At 37.8% G+C, this 21,873-nt stretch overlaps 2 protein-coding genes across 3 annotated transcripts in view; one reads left to right on the top strand and one right to left on the bottom strand.

Annotated features, from left to right (window-relative positions):
* AOAH (acyloxyacyl hydrolase) overlaps positions 1 to 6,084 on the top strand; it is an 83,031-nt gene extending 76,947 nt beyond the window's left edge. Inside the window, 1 exon segment of the mRNA XM_027675680.1 lies at positions 4,702 to 6,084. Coding sequence (XP_027531481.1) covers positions 4,702 to 4,830 — 129 coding nt within the window. The 3' untranslated portion in view covers positions 4,831 to 6,084.
* Positions 6,085 to 8,733: 2,649 nt separating this feature from the next.
* ANLN (anillin actin binding protein) overlaps positions 8,734 to 21,873 on the bottom strand; it is a 28,950-nt gene continuing 15,810 nt past the window's right edge. For both annotated transcript variants that reach the window (XM_027675679.1, XM_027675678.1), the window contains 8 exons: positions 21,794 to 21,850; positions 20,257 to 20,295; positions 19,834 to 19,855; positions 18,718 to 18,830; positions 13,987 to 14,073; positions 12,343 to 12,450; positions 10,198 to 10,370; positions 8,734 to 9,804 (listed from right to left, as the gene is read on the bottom strand). In XM_027675679.1, coding sequence (XP_027531480.1) covers positions 9,681 to 9,804; positions 10,198 to 10,370; positions 12,343 to 12,450; positions 13,987 to 14,073; positions 18,718 to 18,830; positions 19,834 to 19,855; positions 20,257 to 20,295; positions 21,794 to 21,850 — 723 coding nt within the window. In that variant the 3' untranslated portion in view covers positions 8,734 to 9,680. The remainder of the gene's footprint in view (positions 9,805 to 10,197; positions 10,371 to 12,342; positions 12,451 to 13,986; positions 14,074 to 18,717; positions 18,831 to 19,833; positions 19,856 to 20,256; positions 20,296 to 21,793; positions 21,851 to 21,873) is intronic.

The raw sequence follows: 21,873 nt of genomic DNA, 5'->3' as shown, positions 1-21,873 counted from the left end.
GTGACGGTCTGGTATCCTCAGGGGAAAATCAAGCCCCTGTGCAGAGCTCCCATGCTCTGCCTCAAAGATGGCTGCCAGCTTCTCTGAAGCCTGGCAGCAAGGAGGGGGGGGGGGAAAAGCCCAAGGTCACCCCCTCCACACACATTCCTTTGGCCATCCTGGCTGAGCTCTCAGGAGGCCGGAGCTTCTTAGCTCCTCTCTGTAGTGCATACTGCACTTTAGGACTCCACTCAGTCCACCACCCCCTCCTCTTTCTCAGAGGGGTCTCTGGCGAGTTTGGGGGTTTTGGTTTGTCCAGTTCTTACCCTCCGAAACTCTCTTCCTGCTGCTAGCTCGGGTCTCTTGTCTTGCTTTCTGCTGCTGGCTCTTTTCGTTCTTCAGACAACTCTGTGTCTGCTTCAGTTGCATACCGGCATCTGTTGCTTCTCTTGGTTCTTATCAGTTGGCTCTTTGCCACTGCTCTTCAGACACTGCTGTTCTGCTGCTGCTCCGTCGCTGCTCCCAGTGTCTCTCACTTCTATTTACAGGGGAGAAACTCCCCCAGCTCCTAGCCGCAGGCACTCAGCCCAGTCTGACACTGTTCCGAGTCCCTGCAGCCCCCCAACCGGGGGCTGGGGGGGGGCAAAGCCCCCTAAGGGGCCGGAGCCCCAGCTCCTCGTGGCTCACCACAACATGGCCACCTCTTCTTCTCACAAGTACTACTGCTTCTCTTCCGGTCTCCAGAGATATGTTTATATTTTGCAGGAGCATTGATTGGGTCAAGCCCCAAGGGTCACCACCCCCCGGGGGTTACCACTTTCAGCTTCAGGGGGAAACCTGGTTCAAACCACTACAAGCCCCCAGAGTCCTGAGCTGCAGGATCCAGCCAAGCACTGTCTTTTTTCACTCCCTCTGGACCTGGCCTCCTGCAGTGGTTATGATTTCCCCCTCCTACTGTTAGGATTACCGTTACTGCTTTTATGGGTACATTTTCCCTTACAGTCAAGGTGCCAGCTGTAGATATGCCTCACTTCGAGTGAGTTATTGTCTTTCTAGGAGTTATTAATTAGCCTTATCCAAACATCCACCATTTTTCTTGTCCTGTTAGTGTACAGAAGTCTGTTATCAATATAGCACTACTTAGACTGAAACATAGCATTGTGCTCCAAAAGAGTGACTCTCTTAATAAAAAGAAGGGAAAGTGTTAGCAGAGTGGTATTTAAGAGTACACTTAAGAAAGATGATAAACAATTCACTCACTCCTCACATAAGTTTTATTTAAAGTTTTACTTTCTACCAACATGAATGCCTCTGGCCAGGTATGGCTTTTTACCATACAATGTTGCCTAGCAGGAGAGAATTGATGCCATGCAGCTCAAGTGAACAGAGGCTCTTACTTTAATCTCTGCAGCTATTCCCCATCCCTCATGTATAGCTTGACAAAAACTTAGAACAGATAAGACCTAGCCTGGGCATTTCTACTGAATTTTACCTCTGTAGACCTCAAAGTACCTGACAAATATTCTCAAATTTTGGAATTAAGCAGCACTACAAGGAAAGCATAAATATTTTAGCTCTTGCCTTCAATGCAGAGAAACTTTGGAGCTTGGGATAAAAGAACCACAGTGCCCCTCTCGGCCAAGGGTGAGCTGGCAGCGTGTACAGTGATCCCTAGTCATTGTGGTACAGCAGTGGGCAGGATAAGATGGTGTCTGTTCTCAGCTCCTGGAATTTACCTGCTGTTATCAACTGTCTGTTTAATTTTTAAAAAATCATCTGCTGGTATAAACATAGCAGAAGTGGGTGTCAGCATGTATATTCAATAGTCCAGCAGTCCAGACATTCCAGAGGGATATGGGAGGGAATTGAAACTTCCTAACTGAAGCTTGCATACCTACAGTTACAAGGTGAAGGGAAAGAAAATAAGAAAAAAAGATAACACTCATCCTGTCCCATTAGAGCTAGTGCAGTTTCTCATGCTTTGGAGAAAGGCTAGGTTAGGCACTCAGGCCGGGAAAACTAGCCCACATAGTCCCCACTTCAGGCAATACTCTATATTTAAAAACCCTTGAAAGAAGGGATAAACACCAAGTAGTGATTTGTTTAGCCAGGCCCAGAACCACATTCCCTTTCTGCTAATTTCTTGCGCAGTAAAGGTGTTTCCTGCATGCTTTTATTAAGTTGCAAAACAGGAGGCTGCAAACAAACCACTCATTACTGGCATAATTGCATTCCACTAAAGTTTCAAAGCTAAAATTTGCCTCCATAAAGTTTTTTACAAAACACCCAGCTCAGGATGGAGGTGGAAGAAATTCACACCATTTACTTTTGACACCTAAAAGCCAAATGCATCACTCAGTCCTCCCAAGTTCCCTCTAGAGCTGTCTTTGTGAGACCATTCTCCAAAGTCCAGCTTGGTTGTTCTTGGAAGAAATATGACTTTTGCTTCCCAGTAACTACAGATGGAGCCCAGCAATTTTCTTCAGCATCTCTTCCTTACTACAAAATTTCACTGCAAATCCTTGTGAATGCCAGATGGCTTCAAGGACACCACTTCCCTCTAGAACAGCCTATTGCTTTGTTTGGATGACAGGGCTATGAATTTCAACAGGATCCTGAACAAACAGCTCCATTTCTTGCTTTTATGAAGTTACCAGGGAGAATGTGAAAGCCCTGAGCATCACAAACTGGAACCTGAGACGCTTGGAAGATTCTTAATGTTTACGTACAGGCAGGAAAGCACAGCTTGAGTGTGATTAGCTTCTTCCTTTTTCTTCCTTCAGTCATAGCAAAGCACACTCCACCCAGAAATACAGAGAAAAAGCTGAAGTGGTGCATATCAGATGAGTTGAGTATTTACACTTTGCTGAGAAGCACGCCCATTGCCAGTTTGGTGCAGAAGGAGAAAACAGATAGCATGAAGCTGCTGGAATAACACAGCTGCCTCCCAGTTGCAGTCACCCAGAGCCCTGTGAGGAATGGGTAATATCTCCTGTAAAGAACTTCCTTAGGGGAAGTTCATCTTCACTATTAAGAAATTAATTGCAAACCCCATACAAATTGCAGCATGTCTCACAGCACAAGAACTTTGGAATTTAGAAAAAAACATTTAAGAAATGCAATTTCGAGAATCACAAACCCTTCTCTGTGCCTTGCTACTCATCCAGACTAAATTATTGAAGTCATCAGGACTTTATGAAGTGATGTGTTAGCAGAACCTAATTTAGGTAATAATTTCGGGTAGTTTAAGCATATATACCTTAAATTACAGTCAACAGTAGTCTGAACACTGTAGAGCATACCTCCGGTGATACCTTTGCAAAGGGTGTACCATGCAAAGATAGTAGGGTTTTTAAAACCAACCAACAAATCCTGCTAAAAATATATATGGAAAGCTTAGGGAGTTGTGAAGGAGGTTTGGAGACTACACGTCAGAATGGACCACTCTGACACGGATGTGCCTCAGCCCCCTGGATGACATAGTGTGTCCCAGAATAAACATTTGGTCACTAGAAACTGCAACCAGAAGAAAACACTCTACTGTACAGTCTCCTCTATCCTTCTTCCCTGCCCCAATTCCTCCATCAGCTTAACGAAACCTCAGGTGACCAGAGTCTAAGAGCTTCCATACCACAAATATGTCTTGTTGTATATGCGTTCTGAATAAAAGTAAGTTTTTTGTCTCCTACCCCATCATTACAGCTTCTTTCAAAAGTACAACTTTAAAAAGAAGTGCATAAAAATTTCCCAAAGGCTTCTGTCTTTTCCCAAACTCCAAAACAACAGCATTCAAATAGTTTGATTCCATAAACCTATCTCAGTCGTTTAAAAAAGGCTTTGTTAGCCTTCGTAATTGCAATCAGTGTCAGTGTTGAAAAGTTTATGTTGAAAATAAAGTTATCATAGAAGCCAATTATAATTGTAGGTCAGGAGTTAAAGCAAAAATGCCTTAGCAGCATGGGAAAATTTGATTAAGGGAGAATCAAGGCTGTTCTCTCTGTCCCTTTCTGCTACCCTTGATATTTTACCTTGGCAATACAGCAGATACAATTTCCCTTCAGTGCATAACTTCCACAGCAAAAATCTCTATGAAAATTGGACCAATACTGATATTGAGGAGAAAAGCTATTCTAGCATTTCTGCAGGTCTCATGGGAAAAAAACCTCTGAAGACAACCAGCAGCAGGTGCAAACTTAGAGCATCAGAGCAAGGTAGTTTTGAAACTGGATATAATTGGGCCTCTTTCCTCAACACATGGTTTCCTTCCAGGAGAGCAGAGAGAACATTTATTAGAAGTACTAGAGGTATTTAGAAGCATGAATTCTTTAAAACTTACAATAGTTCTATGCATTATATCCAAGCAGTGCTTTTGACATACTTTCAAAATGTTCAACAGGGGAAAAAATAAAAATCATACTTTAGGGCTTTTGAATAGCAGTTTATGGACTAAACATCACAGGCATTAGAAAAAGGGTAGACACAGACTATCATTAGACAAACGACTGCTCAGGAGGGTGCAGATATACGGTCCTCACCATATTTTTACTGTTCAGAAGGATTTTGCCCTGGTCAAGCAGCTGGAATGGGGGATTTCCTTTGGTTAGAGATTACGGTCCATCATGTGGCTATACAGGTTTCCTTATGGTGGGGTGTTCCAAACTCTGGCATGAAATAATTACATTATAGAGACATGAGATACTGATGGTATTTGTGCTTTTGCAGATTGCTGCAGCCCTTGGAACAAGCATTACCTGGCAGAAGGCACTACAGGAATGGCCTGAAGTGCTTGGAAAGGAGAATCCATTCAATGACCAGATTGAAGCTATATTCAAAGATCAAGGTGGACACTGACTTCCAAACTGCCAGAGCCATAACGTGATTTATGGTGATGCTTCCCAGTGCATTCCACGAGTCAAGATGATTAAAGACACACACAAAAAAGAGGGGAGGGGAAGTTATCAGAGCCAGTAGCAGTGGACATAGCACAACAGCATTCTTTTCAGTTTGTATCTCACCTGCACAAGTAGGCTATGCTTTTTCTGCGGAGCTACAAAAATAAAAATCAAAGGATACCTGCTAGCTAGACCATTTATTGTACCAATTTGCAAATCCATAATTTTTTTTATATAGATAGCAAACTTCTAGCCCTACCTCATTTTTCCCCCCTGCAGAACATTATTACTTGGCTTTCCATTTGTACTGTTTCAATGGTTAATCTGATCCAAAAGGAGTGGGGGAAACCTCAAACTCATTATGTTACTATAAATTGCGTGTATGTAATTGCTCTGACTGTCAATACATTATTTAGCTGCTATTTGCTTATTAAAACGTGCCAGGAATAACAAGGCACTACAATTTTTATTTGCCTGGCAGCATTAGCACAGGCTGACTGAGTACAGGTTCTCTTCCCCCCATTAATAAGATACTAACTTGACAACGCTTCATGTATTGAAAACAGGTTGCTTTTTCAACCTGTAATACATCTTTGCTCTTTATCTTCCTATAACAAATAATATGCCCAGTCCTATGTCTTTTACAGGCATGACCCAGGAACCACTGAAAATACTGGGCAGCCCTTAGCTGCTGTACTTCATAGATAGACTTGAATGTTGAGAATTACTGTATTTTTTCACCAGCTTATCCATGCTCTTAACAAAATAAATAAATATTTAAAAATTAGAGACAGCTCTACCCTATTCACAACCTTACTGATGATGGAGGGATCAGACAGCATAAAATGGCATTAATTACAGGCAGAAAAAATCTGGTAAACAGAAAGCTTTAACATGACATGACTAAACCCCACCCTATTTGGCCAAAGCTCAGGTAGTCCTGCTCTGCTCTTTGTTCTGAGCATATCCCCTATACAAGGCTGTCTCACCCATAAGGTAGCTCTTAGGTTGTGGTCCAAATCAAAGGAGATGCCTGGCTGTAGGAGAAGTACCCGCTCAGCATTTTGAATAGGCAGAGGATGATTGGCTTATATTATTTTGATTGAAGCATGTATTATTGCTTTGCTAGATCCTATTCCTTTTTTTAGAGCACAGTCAATGCCACGTCTTTTATTAAGATAGCAGTAATCCCAAAGGAATTTTTAACACTTAAGTAAATATTCACGTCACCTACTTTAGGAAACCAAAAGGGAATACGTTCCTTAATTGAATGATACTTGTTAATAAGGCCCCAATTCATTCAAGGCATTTAGATGTTACCAAAATATCCAGTCTCCCAAGAAATAGTTTCAACTCCAGAGAGTAATGCCTGGGGAAATTATTTGACGTTAGAAGGAAATCTCCCTGCTTTCTGTGCCAGTTCTTTCCAAACAACGTAACACTCCATGCATCCTGGCCAGGTAGAACGCCTTCTATTTTTTATTACCAATTCAGGCCTCTTATGTTTCACTAAATATAACACAAGGACAGAAACAAGTGCATTCACATGGTTTTACTATAGACCAAGTACAGCACTGGCAATAATTACAGAATATCAGATGATTTCCTCTACACTAACATACAGAAGTGTAGCAATTAAAAGGGGGAAGGGAATTGTGTTTAGAAGCCTAATTTTCAAGGCAATTTCATTGCAAATTATTGTATTTCATTTGAGGTTTAATAACACCAATTAAGAATTTTACAAACTAGTAAAACTGAAATTTCCTCAGCTAAAGTAAGCTTCATTCCCCAGAGCAAAGCCTTTTTCACTTAGAGACTTTCATATTAGTGAACTTCTTGAATTTTCAAGCAATGGAAAGACCCGTTTCTTATACAATTATAACATCTTCTCAGAGACAACCTGAAACCATGGCTGAACCACAAAGCAAAGCTCTCAGGTTTGCCCGGTGCCATTGCTTCATGCTGGACATGGGGTCTCTGAGGGACACCAAGGAATAGGCTTGCCTCTGGCTGGAGTTGCACTGACCAAAGCACATGCCCTCATGCCTTAGAGTTGAGCTCTGCAGCTCCAAATTGGGCTGTATGCAGAAACTTGATTTGTAACGCAGTAACTATCTGCGAATAAAGATGAATTTTGGGCCTATTATGCCATCAGCTTTTACAACCACTGTGTCTATTATTTCAAATGCAAAAAACAGCTGAAGATCTGCACCCCCAACCATCAATCACTTACGCATACCACTCTAAAAATACATGTCCTATGCTTAAAAAAAATGCTGCTGAAAAAGCTTACTTATGCTAAAGCAGTAATGAACTACAAATTCTAGTCTATTCCATTAGTTTAACCGTCTCCTGGTGTTTAGATTGGTTGAAGATGACAAATACATGGGGAAGAGAGAAATAAACAGGAAATAAAAAGTTTCTCTTGGAAAGCTAAGTATAGTTCCATGCAATTCAAACTTTATAGCAATATGTATTTCTAGAAGGAATGGTCTGTCAAGGTCTCTTTGGGGTCAGTCAGAGCATGCGAATATAGCAGGGATTATGTCACTGGCTCGGTCCAACACACTACAAATGGGAAGGTTTCTTTGGACTTCACTCTGTAAATGGTTTTTACAAAACTTAGAGCTTTGTTTGAAATCAGACAGTAGGAACTATTTTTGAGGTATAGAACATCTAAAGCTACCTAAAGCTGAATTCACACAGTCTGGCCTCTTTAAAAAGGATCTGCTACAAACATGGAAAAAATACATCACCATTTTTTTTTGCAAAATTCTCAGCTCACCCTTAAAAGAGCAGAGGAGCATGGCAGGAGATGGCACACAGCAGTGCAAGTCAGTAAAGCTGTGAGTGCAGGCTTGCAGCTAAGCTGGCATCCCATGCTTCTGCTGGCTGCAGTAGCCCATATCCTTACCACTGAGAGCTTGTGCCCAGAACTCACCACACAGGTCAGCTTTTCTAACTTACACCACCTGTTACACTTTTTACCTTTCCTTGATGAGGGATAACTACTTTTTGGTCATTGAACAAACACAGATCGGTTTCTACAATGGATGATAGCCCAATCAACCTAAATAAAAATATGTTGTTCCCTTGGATAAATCCAGTTCAGTTCTTAGCACCTTTCTGTGGACTCATTTGATAATTCTATATTTAATGATTTTTAAGATCCACTTGGAAGTTTAAGAAGACAGCCTACCACATACCCAGCATGAAATTTACCCTTGCACTGTCCATGTTGTGTTACTCTGTTACTATGCTGCCCTGTCTCTGTCACTAAAGAAAAGAACAATCTCTCCTCTTCATATGTAATGAACTGCTGGACATGGACAACCTGGCCTCTCATTACAAAATTTGGTGCTAGCTACATCCGAGGCCTCAAATGATCTTCTCAAAAAAGTGGAATTGTGATACACGCACAAAATAGAATCCTTTCTCAAACACTGTGTGGATCCCAGCACTACTTCTTTAGCTTACAAACTAGTGTTTCAAATGCATAGAAAATGCTATGATAAAAGCAGGTGGTGTGTAATTTTTTATTTTAAATGAATAAAATAAATCTCAATACATAGTTTGGAAATATTTAAAGACATAAAGGAAAAAGAAAATGATTTAAAAGCAAGTACAAAAGTGGCAGGATGAAAACAGTATAAGCTAACAGAATTTAGTGTTTTGAGTGTGAATATGTAACAGCAATAGCAATTTCAAGTGTTCCACTACTGCATTTGCAATAGTGAAGTAATGAGCTGGTATTTCACTAAGCCCAGTGAAAAGTTGTGAAAACTGCAAGTTTTAACTGAGAAATTTTGCCATTTTGATGGGTCTCAAGTACTGCTTTTCTATGCATTTGTGCACGTCTGTCAAGGGGAGGAAGACCCGTACTTTTGGCCAGCAGAGTATTAGTTGGTACATAGCAGCTTTGTAAAGTCTTATTATTAAAAAAAAAAAAAAAAGCACTTTTACAATCTATTAACCTATTCCTGGTTCTCAAATGGAGAATTCCAGCTTGTACAAACCACAAGTCCCAGGAAATACTGATGCATACAATCCTAAACCTAAATTTCTCTGTTAGATGTTTTCATATACTAGTCCTAACAAAAATATTCAAGACTTTTCATTTCTATCAAAGTGCAATATACTGCATATGTAATTCCACACCTGCAAATCACATAGTGTACATGCCATGCACTTACCCATACTGGTTTGTATAAGAAATTGCAAAAGTAGTATGAATATATTGTGCATTTCTATTGTTCTGACCGCAAGGATGCTGTACAAGCAAGAAATATCTATGCTGCATGTTGTAGAATAAAATTGACTAGTAACGTCTATGTCTGATCCTTACAAAATATCCCAACAAACCCTCCAACATTAAATCTTGTACTTCAGCAGCATCCTTGTTGGAGTGTTTTGAGCTATTGTTTCTTTCAGGGAGCTGAGTTATCTAGAAAGCTTGTTTTTCACTAGTTTGTGCCTCCCTTCCTGCCCTGAAGTGTGATTTCCTGAAATAATTTAGTTTTTTAAAGGAGAGAATGTACCTAGTTAGAAGACTTCCAAAAAAGGAGTTACATAAATATTAAGAAACAGCTAATTGCTTCCTACCATACTCAAAAGCTAGGAAGTAAGAAAGTTTTAAAATTTTTTAAGCGAAATAAAAATACTGCATAACACAGTCCTGTATAATGTTAAATACTCTCTCAATTTAAAGCATAAGTGACCCAGAGGACTTCCCGTATTTTCATTTCAGTTCTTTTCTTGTTTAGTTAATGAGGATTTTCGCATATTTTCTTTATATTTCCTTTCCAGAGTTTAAAGCTTTCCAATAGGTTTGTAGCAGGCATCAGGCTGCCACATGCGAAGGTCAACAAGGACTTGGTTGAGCTTTTGCATCCAAAGGTTACGCTCTTCTTTAGTATCAGCAGATAGCCAGTTCCTAAAAGGCAAAGAACCCAGTGGATTATTCTCCACCTCCACTTAGTTATTATGAAAAATGTCAAACTGATCAACCATAGAAGCCCAAATAGCAGGGGAAAAAATGAAGTCAAACATTCCACAGTCCTGTTACCAAGCCACCTGGCATTTCCACTTCTATAAAAGTGGAGTTCTTTGTTCCTAGAATACTGAAATGGAATAGAAAGACAAAATAGGTCTACAAGTGAACCAAACAGCTCAAGTGCCATCTGAAAATCTTAGCATTTAAATGAGCTTAGCACTGATATGACAAAGTTGTAAAGCTCCTATGTTACTAAAACTATCACATGAGGTAAAACACCATCCCATACACATCTGATAGCCTCCCACAACCTCCATGATTTTATGCACTCACTTTGTAACACAGAGTGTGTCTCTGCATTGGCTGACTAGAGTTTCTCGGTCATCTTCTCTCTGAGGTCTGACAGTTATTAGTTCAAAAGTGTTGGGACGGGCACAGAACTCCCTGTTGGCAGGTTCAATCTGATGGTTGGTACAATTAGCCAAGTTTATGCGGCCCAAAGGATGCTGAAAGTGAAATTAGTTCATCAGTCAAGGATGCTGCAATCAAGAGTAATTCTGAACAACATACGCTTTGACAATTTTTGCCATTTTAGGGTCATAGCTGAAAGCAAGATAATACAGGCAGTGGAACATGTTCTGCTCAGCCACATACAATACCACTAACACATCTATCCCTTACCAAAGGCTTCGGCTACACAAAGATGTACCTCCCCTTTATTCCTTAGAATGTTTTAACTCTCAATTTCAAGAGAACTTTGTAACAAAATCCAAACTGATAAGAGTAAACCCTGTGAAAGCCTATAGAAAGCACACACTTTAGGGATCCTCGCATCATTCTTGTCGAAGCCTATAACCATATATGGATTCATCTTCAAACATTCAACTAAGGCACCAAACTCTCAAGTCCAGCTGCTTTAGCTCCCTCTGTAGTCAAGAGATAGGCCTCTTCGAAGAGCCTTCCAAGTTTCAAGGCAGTCACATATAGGTATATGCTGACTATAGAGAGAAGCTCAGCTGTACACCTAAAGTTAGTTACAGACCTTGGCATTGATTCTTCATGCCTGCAGAATACCTCATCAGGGAAACAACACAAGCTACTCTTGGCTTGGAGAAGAATTTGCTATTTTTTGGGCATGCTTACTACACTATTTCATAGACACTTAAAATAACCCAAGTTCAGGAAAAAGGAGGACAGCTCCACATCAAGGAACATTAGGAAAAGGGTTGCATGTTGGTGATATATGTACAGCCATAGGAAATTTATTCTAGAAAAAGAGCATTTTGTGATTTAAAGCAATCATGGCCTAATACTGATATATCTGAGCTACATCTATCTCTACATGATGAAATAGATATAGTAGGATTGAGGGGATGCATTTAATAAGTTTAATATTGTTGTAGATAAAAGTATAACAAAAGAATACAGCTGACCCTTTCTCAGAACAACAGTCAAACAAGTCTAGAAGATTTTCAAGAACAGAATCAGGAAAACAAACCGAAGCCTCTTTCTTGTAGACAAAAGCAGAATAGGAACCTTTTTCTTGTTTAATTAATTTAATTTTTGCCTATCTTCTATTACAGTGGGTAGAGATTTTTCCCTCTCTTCTAGCATGAGAAAAAAGTACATTGATATATTTTGGCAATGTCAACTATCAGCATATGGTCTTCTTCTGTTAGCAGGGAAGAAACTAAACTCAAGCATCTGGATTGGCATAGAAGACCCAAAAAGACCAGTTTGCCATAGAGTTTGGAAATGAAAGTGTTCTGCCAATAAACTTAACAATAAAATAAATTAAAAGTTTAATGGTAAATAATTTCAGTGAGTCAGAAAAAACCTCTTGAAAGCAGTCCTTAAAAGATCTGGAAATATTTTAGCACATGCAGAGAGAACAGGCTAAGGAGACAGGAAGGTTCACCTCAGTGACAGATGAACCTCTGATTTGCCTCATTAGCCAGACATTAACTTAGTTTCCGTAAGAACCAAGAAGCACTGGTTCCAGCTATAATGTGGAACTGCAAGACAACAATAACCGCAAATAAGATAGTCCCTAATTACAGCTATGCTTCTGCAATATAGAAGGATTGCCCACTCTAATTCTTTATCATATTGTTAGTCATATTTTGTCTAAAACTTAGGGCAACTAGATACGGTCTGCTTATTAAGCTGTACAAGTCTGATCAAATTCAATTAAATATAGTCACATTTGATGAGCACAATGGAAAGCCTTAAGACTAAAGAGGAAATTAAATATGGATCCTCCTTCACTTTTTCCCTTTCCCACTACAAAGAGTGGTCAGCTTCTAGGTTTGCCCAGTTAGTTCTGATTTATAAAGACAAGTCCCCTCCATTCCCCAAGGAAGCTTTATGAGCTTGAATACTTCCAACATCTTTACCAGTTTCAAGTCTTAAAAATGAACAGGTGGTTGTGTAGGGTACTACGGAACTTTAGACTTGAGCTTTATAAAGTAGCATTACCTTTCGTTTCTCGTCATCTGGGTATGTCCAATAAGAGATACAATTTCCAGACAGCACACACCAGCGTCTATGCCATGCTCCAAATCCACTAACATCTTCAAACATTGTCTTAAAAAAAAATAATAAAAAATCATCTTAAAAAAAAAAAAATGGGGTAACATTATACCTTGAACTTAGTCTGTACTTGACTATTTTGCTACCGGAATGGTTCTGCAAGTACAATCTGTTATAGGAGTACACAAAAGTGAAGGAAAAAAATTATACTGGGAGAGCCTTCTATTAGCACAGAATATTTTCAAGATAGCATAGAAAATGGGCTCACATTATCATTCTCAAGTTTGCAGCCTCTTGCTCAAAATACACCTATCACTGCTGCTTCAAACTACCAGGTTTTCATGTTGATGGTGGCCAGCATTCCCATTATTTAAAGATAATGGAGGGTTCCTTATAGTAGATACAGTATGAATAGTTCAAAAAACACGTATAACAATTTATTATTATTAGATATTTAAGTCATCTTTGACTTGCAATTCAGGATTACAAAATATTTGGCTAATCAACAGGCCACACTCAGGAGTCCAGTCAGTTTAAAAGAAATTAGAAATTGATTTTTAAATGTTTGTGTTGGCAGTTCTTTTACTGGATGAAGGATTTCGTCAATTTCAAGCCCCATTTCCTTAGTACTGGAATGGAAAGTTTAGTGTCTAACTTGTATTTCTGATCTCCCTTGAACTTGTATAGAACTTTTATTTTCCAATTAATTTGTGTGTGTTGTGTTTTTCACTCATCACAATTCAGTTTATAATTTTTAATGGTGCAGGGAGTTTCTAAACCCTTACTCTGGACAAATTTAATATGCATGTACACCATTCTTCCAGTTTGACATATTGTATAGTGGAAGCAAATATGGACTTTCTTAAATTAGTACGCAGAAACATGGGGCAGCAAATACCATAAGCATGAGAAATGTTTGCATCTAATGAAATCTGTTCAACTTCAATTAAGTGAAGGGAAAGGAGACAGAAAGCAGTGTCTGAAAAGAGTCCTGAGAAATTCTGATTTCCGAAAACACCAAGATAACAGCAAACGTTAATGTTGTGCTGAAGTATTCCCATAGAACATTTACTGCCATCTGCTGGACATCTCAACAGCTTCATCTCTTAGGCTCGAGTATGGGCTGGATTTTTGAGGTTCAGTTTTAGAGAGAGAACTGCTAAAGATGTTTCTCGAAAAAAAGTACTGTCACTTCCTTGGCATTTCCAAAGGCTGTGAACACAGTGGAAAAAAACCCCCAATCTTGTTTTTACTAGACTCAAAAAAACCAAACCAAGATGTCTTGTAAAATTTTCTGCCAGAGAGATTAAAATCTCATCTCGCATCACAGATTAGAGCAAGAGAAGGCTAACTTAAGTTTAAAATAAGAAATTAACAGAGTTTAGAAGAGAGAGACACAAAATCTTAAAAGGTAGCTTTAACTTAGTCACGTTTAGAAGATAAACTAGGAAACATTTGGGGTCTGGTTCAGAGAGAGGAAAAAATATCAAGCCACTTTTAAGCTTCAAATACATCTGTGAAGTTAAAAAAGTGACTACATTTAATAAGATCTGTTATTTGCAAGGAAGAAGTTTCAAGTGAATACCTTACCAAGAACCCTTTTTCTTCCACCAAGGAGTCCACTTGGCATTTCAATTTTAGATATATATGACCTTCCAAAGGGGACAAAAAGGGAACCTGCAAAAAGTAAAACAATTAGTCATTCAATTTTGACACCTCCCAACTCTTACTGGTTCAAGCAAGCCACCTGCACCAAGATGTTAGCACTGTCTTGCTCCTAGGATCTTCAGCCAGAAAGCAGCAGTCAGTCTCAAGCAAGACAGAAATAATCACTTTTTGTTTCAAGTTCATTTAGAAGCTCTTTAAGAATTATTTGCTTAGTAGTTTGCTCAGGACATATGGACAAACATGCATTTTCTTTATAAAAACAGGCACTCCAAGCATGGTTAGAAACAACAGAAGGCACCAGTCCACACCCTGCAAGCTTCTGCCTCAGCTTGACATTAAGTTGTTTGGAAAATATCAAAATGAGCTGAAACAGGAATGGTACTTGGATACCATAAGTATTTTTAGCAGATACTGATGTAGTAATGCCTACTCAGATAAGTCTTTGTATTAAAAAAAACTAGCAAGGGGAAAAGTAATGAAAACGATTCTTCTCAACAATTCTTTTCAACTGGCACTCAAAGTGTTAAAGACCTGTGTTAAGTAATTTTTAACAGAAAGGGTTCCTAGTCCTATCTTCTGCCACTGAAAAAAAAAAAAGGCAGCTCAAGTACTGTACTAGAGGTTGGTTAAATAGCTATTTGATAGTCGAGAGTTTTTAGAAGAAACATGCAACAAAGTCTGCCTTTGGACTTCACCCAATCCTTCCCACATGTAGTACCCCATTACACTGACTACTCCTACAAAATCACACCCCTTCTTTTATTTCCCCCCATAAGGAAGCTAAGAGACAAACTGCTAATACAACAAGCAAGTTATGATCTGCAGGGCATTCTACATACCATATTTTGTTGCTAATCTAAATAAGCAATACTGTTAAGAATCTTGCAAAAACACCCCAACCAAAATAGAAACATGAATGTTTCTGATAATAAAAAAAACCCCAGAAAAATAAATACTATTACAAATAATATAAATTATCTAATATACTATTAGATATTATAAAATAAGACAAATTATATTAAAAATGTAGTAGAAACAGTGTTTTCTCATAGTAGAAAAACCAGACAAGTTGATGGTGCTAGTCAAACACAAAGAAAGAACCACTTGCCAGGGAATCAACATGTCTACATTGCAATGAAGTAGCTTTTAAAGCCACAGAATCAATGTCAATCAAATAGAATTAAGTATTGTTAGTAGTTAAGACGAACAAGAGTCACCCTCAGTAGGTAAAAGTGCACATCTGTAGGCCTCAGTGAATCCTGCAGAACACCAGAATATGTGTTGTGGCTAGAAACCAATTGCCTTCAAATTTTAGACATCCTGAAGCTTCTTTCCAGACGTGATACACATGTGCACAAGCAGGTGATCAAGTCATTTTTACATGTTAGATCTACTCAACTATCACAGCATACTCAGCTCTACAGTATAGCACAGAAAAATTCTGAGCATCAGGTAGGAGCCTGCATGACCATTTGAAAAGCAAAAAATAGCAAAACATTCCCACATAATATAAATAAGTTGGATTTTTTTATCAGCAAAGACAACTATAACCCTACATGATACATCAGGGAACACTGGCTTATATTCTAGCAAACCACAGTAAAATCGATTTCTAAATGAGGGCCTCAGGGACATTTGGCCATTCCCCAATTCAAGTTTGTGGGTTTTGCATTCCTTTCCGGTTTATGTCAGGACAGAAGAATCTATTTAATGGATTATGAAGTTTACCAGTGAAGAGCTGTGTGACAGTAAAGCAAAGAGGTTTTATAACAAACAGAACATACAGTTTTGCAGAATCTGCAACACCATTACTAATTACTAAAGCAGGTCTTGAAACACTCTCCTGTACACATAATGAGAAAATATTACATTCTACTTATCAATCTATCCCTTTCAAAGGGGTGGAGGTGATGGAAAGAAAGCTAGTTGTCAATATCCAGGTAGATGAAGAGAAAACTAAAACCCATGGCTAGGCTAGCTCGCATTCTGGTGTGCTCATTCAGGTGTCTGTCTTAAGCAGTTGTCCTACTGTCATAGAAGATTATCTGTAAAGGTACTCAAGATAATTCAAGAATTTGAAAAATTGTTTTTTTAGGAGACTTTTGACTAAAAATAGGAGATAAGTACTAAAATTATCACTTGCTTAATTTTGAGCGAAAACATATAAATTTATCTAAAACACTTTCTTCTGATAGACTCAAGTAAGCTATTAACTAGACAAAACTATTTTCAGATGTTAAAGACAAATTATTTCTTTTAAGCATATCAATTCACATAATTCCTAAAGCCAAAAACGTATACATCAAGCAAAATATTTTAAGTACACATTTGTGTACAAATAAAAAACCCTCACATTTTAACATGTTTAGTATTTTTAAAACTTCAGTTCTTTATGATCACTTTTTGCTTAAAAAACAAAGGTCTTGCTACATCTTGCCAGAACAAGGTCTGGTTAGAATAAGAAATTAGATATCTAGGTCCCAGGTGATTTTCATTTTCTTCAGCAGCAACAAGTTGAGTTAAACCAACATTTAGGCCGCCAGTCATTTTTCTCTGGTTCTCTTATCAACGGAGTAACTGATTCTATGTTCTCTGCAGTTCATAAAGAAGCTGGCCCAAATTTTCTGACTAGCAATCTTTAAAAGACACATCAATTTGTTTTGAAGTAAAAAATCCCTCCTCCAGTGACCTAGGAAGACAAGAGGCACATGCTAGTTAAGGAAAAGCCCTAGGCAGCCTAAATAACTTTGAGTTCTAGCAACATGCTTATTACTGTGAAAGATAAGGGGGAGAATTCTGCAAGTCTTAAAGGCTCCTAACATCTTGTGTTTAGTTAGTAAATCTTCATAAGCATTTTCCTAGAAAAATTAAAAGAAGAACTTGCAAAAAGGCCAGACACAGATAAGCAACATGCACTAGAAAGCAGTTTCCTATTTTAAGTTATGAACTAAAGGATTATAGTAACCTTGTCCTGGAACATATAGCCCAACAGTTCTTTTTCCTCCCCTTCAAAATTTGTCTAGGGGAAAAAAGAAACATGCTCAATGCAATTAGTGTAAAGCTAAAGTCTAGAAGAAGAAAGTACACAGTCATACATGAGTATATTTTGGTCCTTTCCTACCCTGAATTTTAACAGTATGTATAAAAGAGAGGAATGATACAAAAACCCCACTGTGACAGTAGTTTGTTCCTTATTAGAAATGCATGAAGCAAATTAAAAAGCAGCTGTTGGTACAGCCATAGGCCAAGTCAAAACTGAAGATTTACTGACATGATAATTTAACAAAACCCAAGTGACAAACAAGATTTCCCCTTTTTGTCAGATAACTAAGACTGCACCTGCAAAAAATTAACCAAGTGACAGTTTCCCTGGAATTCCATTTAAACCTTGTGCTTGTGCTACAGTCCAGTGTCCTGTCCCACAGAGTAAACTGAAGAAGTTCAAACCCAAATTGTTGGTTGCAAAAGCTGATTCCATTAACTCCAAGAACGAGTTTCCAATAAGAAAGCCATACACAAAGATTTCTACACATGGTTCTGGTTAACAGGAACACTTATGCTGAAGAACCAAAGCTGAAAAAGCTCTGAAATTCATAGTCAGTAACACCAGTGCAATTCAAGTGTTAAGTTCTGCCAACTGTTTAAGTAACAGAGTCTGCTTCTATCTGCAAAAAGTAAAAACCTTCTAAACAGCAAGTTGGTATTATTGCGATATTTTGTTTTAAGTCTTATGCACAAACGCTACTAGTTCTTGTCATCTCATCTCCCATCAGAAGCTATAATTGCAATAATACTATCAATACACATGACTTAATTAGCCAAGAAAAAAAATTTATACTAATGATGCTGTTTGGATAGATAAAGCTGTGATTTAGTCCTACCATAAACTGTAGTAACTTTTGAATTCATTTAAATTAGCTTAAGATAGCTGCTGGTATAAACACCCATTAAAATAGGTTTTAGGTACTAGATATTACAAGGTTAAGAGATCATAATGAATGTAAAAATGTCTTTTTTAAACTTTTGACGGTTAAAATAAATAAACATTATGTTTAGACAAGGAACTAATGCAATAAAACTCAATAATAGCTCTCTCAATATTAAGATTATTTGCTTTTACAAATTTAATTGGGATATGAAAGGAAAAACTCGTAATCCTTACTATATTTGAATGATAATTTTTAGGTCAATTAAATGAAGAAAAGTTCAAATACTTCATTATCATTAAAATACACTAAATGTCTTATTTAGTGATAACTGCAAGGCTAAGAGCAACCAACAATACCAAGACCATGTACAGAGGTGCCAACTGCATACATCAATTTTTTTGTCAGTGAATGCAAATCAGTAAACAAATGCCTTCATTATCTTTGCATAACCATACCTTACAATGGAGAAAGACTTACATTACTATGCCAGATGCTCTTTCATTTCTGTAGCTCAGTGTATCTCAAAATTACTTGTATTTAATTTCATATCAATGAAGTGTAACAACTATACATAAATTTTTAATGTATAAATAACATATCTATAAACCTATATGTTTCATTTCTAGGATGGTAATTTTGCCTGAAAACAGTAGGTCCTGACTCATATTAATTTTTCTAGTAGCATGCAATTACCTTTGGATTAGTAACCAGTAATTTCCATTACCTTGTCCAATGCAAATTTGGCATTTCCTACAGAAGACAGTGATAACTTGTGGGATCCAACAAGGATGAAATTAGTACTGCGTATAGCATTTGGGCCACCTGGACTTGCCATGGCTGCGGAGAAAGAAGTTAAAGTGAAGTCATAACACAACACACAGTAAGGATGCTGCAAGGCTTTAAAAAAAAAAAAAAAGGCTTTATTTGTGCTACTGTATGCATGCCCTACTCAGTACTCCAGGGGAAGCCCTCCAGTGCAGCCCAGTAGGACATTCAGAGAGAAATCTTGATGCACACCATTCCTCCCCAGTAGATCTTTTCTTTCACAAAGTCTTGAAATATCCGCAAGGGAGAAAAAGCATTTTAAGAAGTCTCAGGGGGGCTGAGAGCATGCTAGGGCATGCTACAAAGCACATACATCCTGCAGTAAGAACATGCCTTTTAAATCCCTCCACCTCTTCTCAAGTCACACGCTGCAGTCTTCTAGAATTTGTACACCTTTTTTTTGCATTTTTAGCAATAGAAACACAAACTTGGAGCTCAGGCACAGGAATCTTACTAGTTGCAGTAGCATGGTAGACATTCCAGAGTTAGTTCATGAGCTCCTTATTGTTGCAATTTGTACTAAGGCCAGTTCAAGTATCTCGTACTCTAGTCATACAAGCATACACATTTTTATGCAGTTAGAAAACCACTCAAAGATGCTGTTCTTCCCTCCCCTCAAGAGTCAGAAATATATAAACGTTTAACTGTGTTATTATATACACTACACACAAACAATGCCTCAGGATCTGTTTGTATTTTCAAGTTATTCTGTAAAACTTTGTTGACATCAGACTCTAGCTTAAAATCTTAAATTCATTTGAATTCACATTTTAAGGAAAAGAATGCAAACCATGGGTATCTGATACCAGATATTAGTTTTGGTTTTGTAAAGATCCCTTCCATTAAATTTGCTGGTAACTCAGATATAAACACAGGACCAGTTTCTGGATTGGCAAATACGGTGCTTATTACTCTGAAATTGACATCTGTTACAAGTATTATTTTATTGATACACTGGTTTTGACAGAAAGTGTAGATTATTCATCTTGCCATAAGATGTTTAAACTTTACTTACCTGGAGTAAGAAGGTTGCTTTTCTAGAAAGAGAGAGAGAGAAATAAAGGCTTAATGGAAAAGTAATTCTGACAGTTTCTACAAGAGACAAAGCCAGGGTAGAACAAAATTACATTTGAAATACTTAAAAAAATCCCAAAACAAACAAATAAAAAAACCACCAAAAAAACCAAAAAGAAACAACTTGAAAAGAAAGTCCAAATAAATGTGTAGCAACTGCATATTTCCAGCATTACATGTTTAGAGCTGTTATCTATTTCTTGAGCTCATAATTGAAGAATTTGGCCAAAAACTGGGCAGTTTATAGAGTTTTAAGTAAGGGACAGAAAGAGCCTACTAAGGGCTCAGCCTTATTCAGTGTGAGAATATGGCCTTTGGAAGGAGTCATAAACAGATTTGGTTACAATATTACACTCATACTTACAGAGGTAATAGATGTTAGTAATCTCTTCGGAGTAATAACCTACAGAAGAATACAAGAAGATAATGCATTTGCTACTGAATTTGTCCACCACATCAGTGTAAAAATTAAACAGTGAAACTACTGAAGGCTTATCTAAATAAATTTTGAATGGACAGTTGTTGTAAGGAGTAAGTCTTGGGTTTTGACTGGATGTAATGTATTTCAGTGGAAAGAATACTACCTATTAAAGAAATATTTACTGAAGTCTACGCATGCATTATCTTGGGATGAACAGCATGTGTTTGAAAAAACAACGTTAGTAGGCCTTTTAACTTCATTACATGAGGCTTCAAAGTTAACTTTTATCTTTAAATAAGCAAATGTAACAATAAAAGTACAGAGATGTTCCATTGCTACTGTTATAAATAATCTATTATTTTCAAATCAAAATCTCAAAGTTTAAATGAGATTGTATATTAAACATGAACTGGAATTATGTAGTTATCTTTTCTTGAAGCTGAAGGAAAAGTCTAAGAAACTTGTCAAAAAGCAGATATAGAACACCACTGGCAAACCTGCAACCCCACATAAGCAAATAACCCACAAAAACATTCAGTTTTAAGTAAAAATTCCCCTAAACTTCAGCACAGGAGAGAATAAGAGCCTGGACTTGAAACTTGTATTAGAGGATAGGTAGAAGCATGCTTTCACTGTGCCAATTGGAAGAATAAAGAAATGTCCTATTTCTGTTTGCAGAGACAGGATTTAAGTACTCATTCCAAATGTTTTGAAAGACACTCAAGTTTCTTGTTTTTACTAAGTGATATATCTTGACAAGGAGGAAATCAGACCTGAAGTCATTGATTCACTGTGTGCCCAGCTACTGGAATGATGATAAGAAAAATACTCTCCCCCCCCCCCATAAAACAAAACAAACCAACAAACCACCACCAAAAAAACTCTCAAACAAACCACCTTCAGAAAGTCACTGGCTTGTTTAGGGTTACATATCCTTAATAAAGCACAAACATTTGATACCTGTGCCCTATTCAAGCTGAAATATTTTGTCCAAGGAGTTATTAAAACAATGTTTGCTTTAAAAAAACAAACATCTAGTGTTTTTTACTTAACACCAAGGAGAAAGAAAGTTTTCAGTTGATCAATAAAATCTTTAAGACAAATCAAACTCCAGGGTAGGGCATATTGACAGGAGCAGTTTAAGTAAATGAGAGAATAAGGGCGCTAAATCACTATCAGAGGCACCACACCTAATAAATGAAAGTTTGCAAAGCATAACATTTTGCAGAACTAGTAAGATTTCTTCTCCTTCCCCTCCAATATATTTCAGATGCAACCAAGTACTGCATCTAAGGTCCAATCTACTAATTGCCGCAGGTCTCCATAATCCATCTGTCATTGCAGATGTTCCAAGAAAGAAGGAGAGGAAAAGCAAGCAACAGATTGTCTAGCACTATTAGTCAGTTCTCCCTGAACACTGCAGTCTTCCTAGTGCACCTTCTATTGAAACTTAATATACTGGTTTTCATGTTTCGTTTACCTTAGATTTATTTGCCTTTTTCCTTTTATCAGTGCTGGTAACTTCTTTTCTCTGCACCTGTAAGGAAAGAAGGTATTAAG

The sequence above is a fragment of the Neopelma chrysocephalum genome, unplaced genomic scaffold, assembly GCF_003984885.1.
Source record: "Neopelma chrysocephalum unplaced genomic scaffold, ASM398488v2 Primary Assembly neopelma1_26, whole genome shotgun sequence".
Taxonomy (NCBI): Eukaryota; Metazoa; Chordata; class Aves; order Passeriformes; family Pipridae; genus Neopelma; species Neopelma chrysocephalum.
This window is presented reverse-complemented; position numbering and strand designations above follow the sequence as displayed.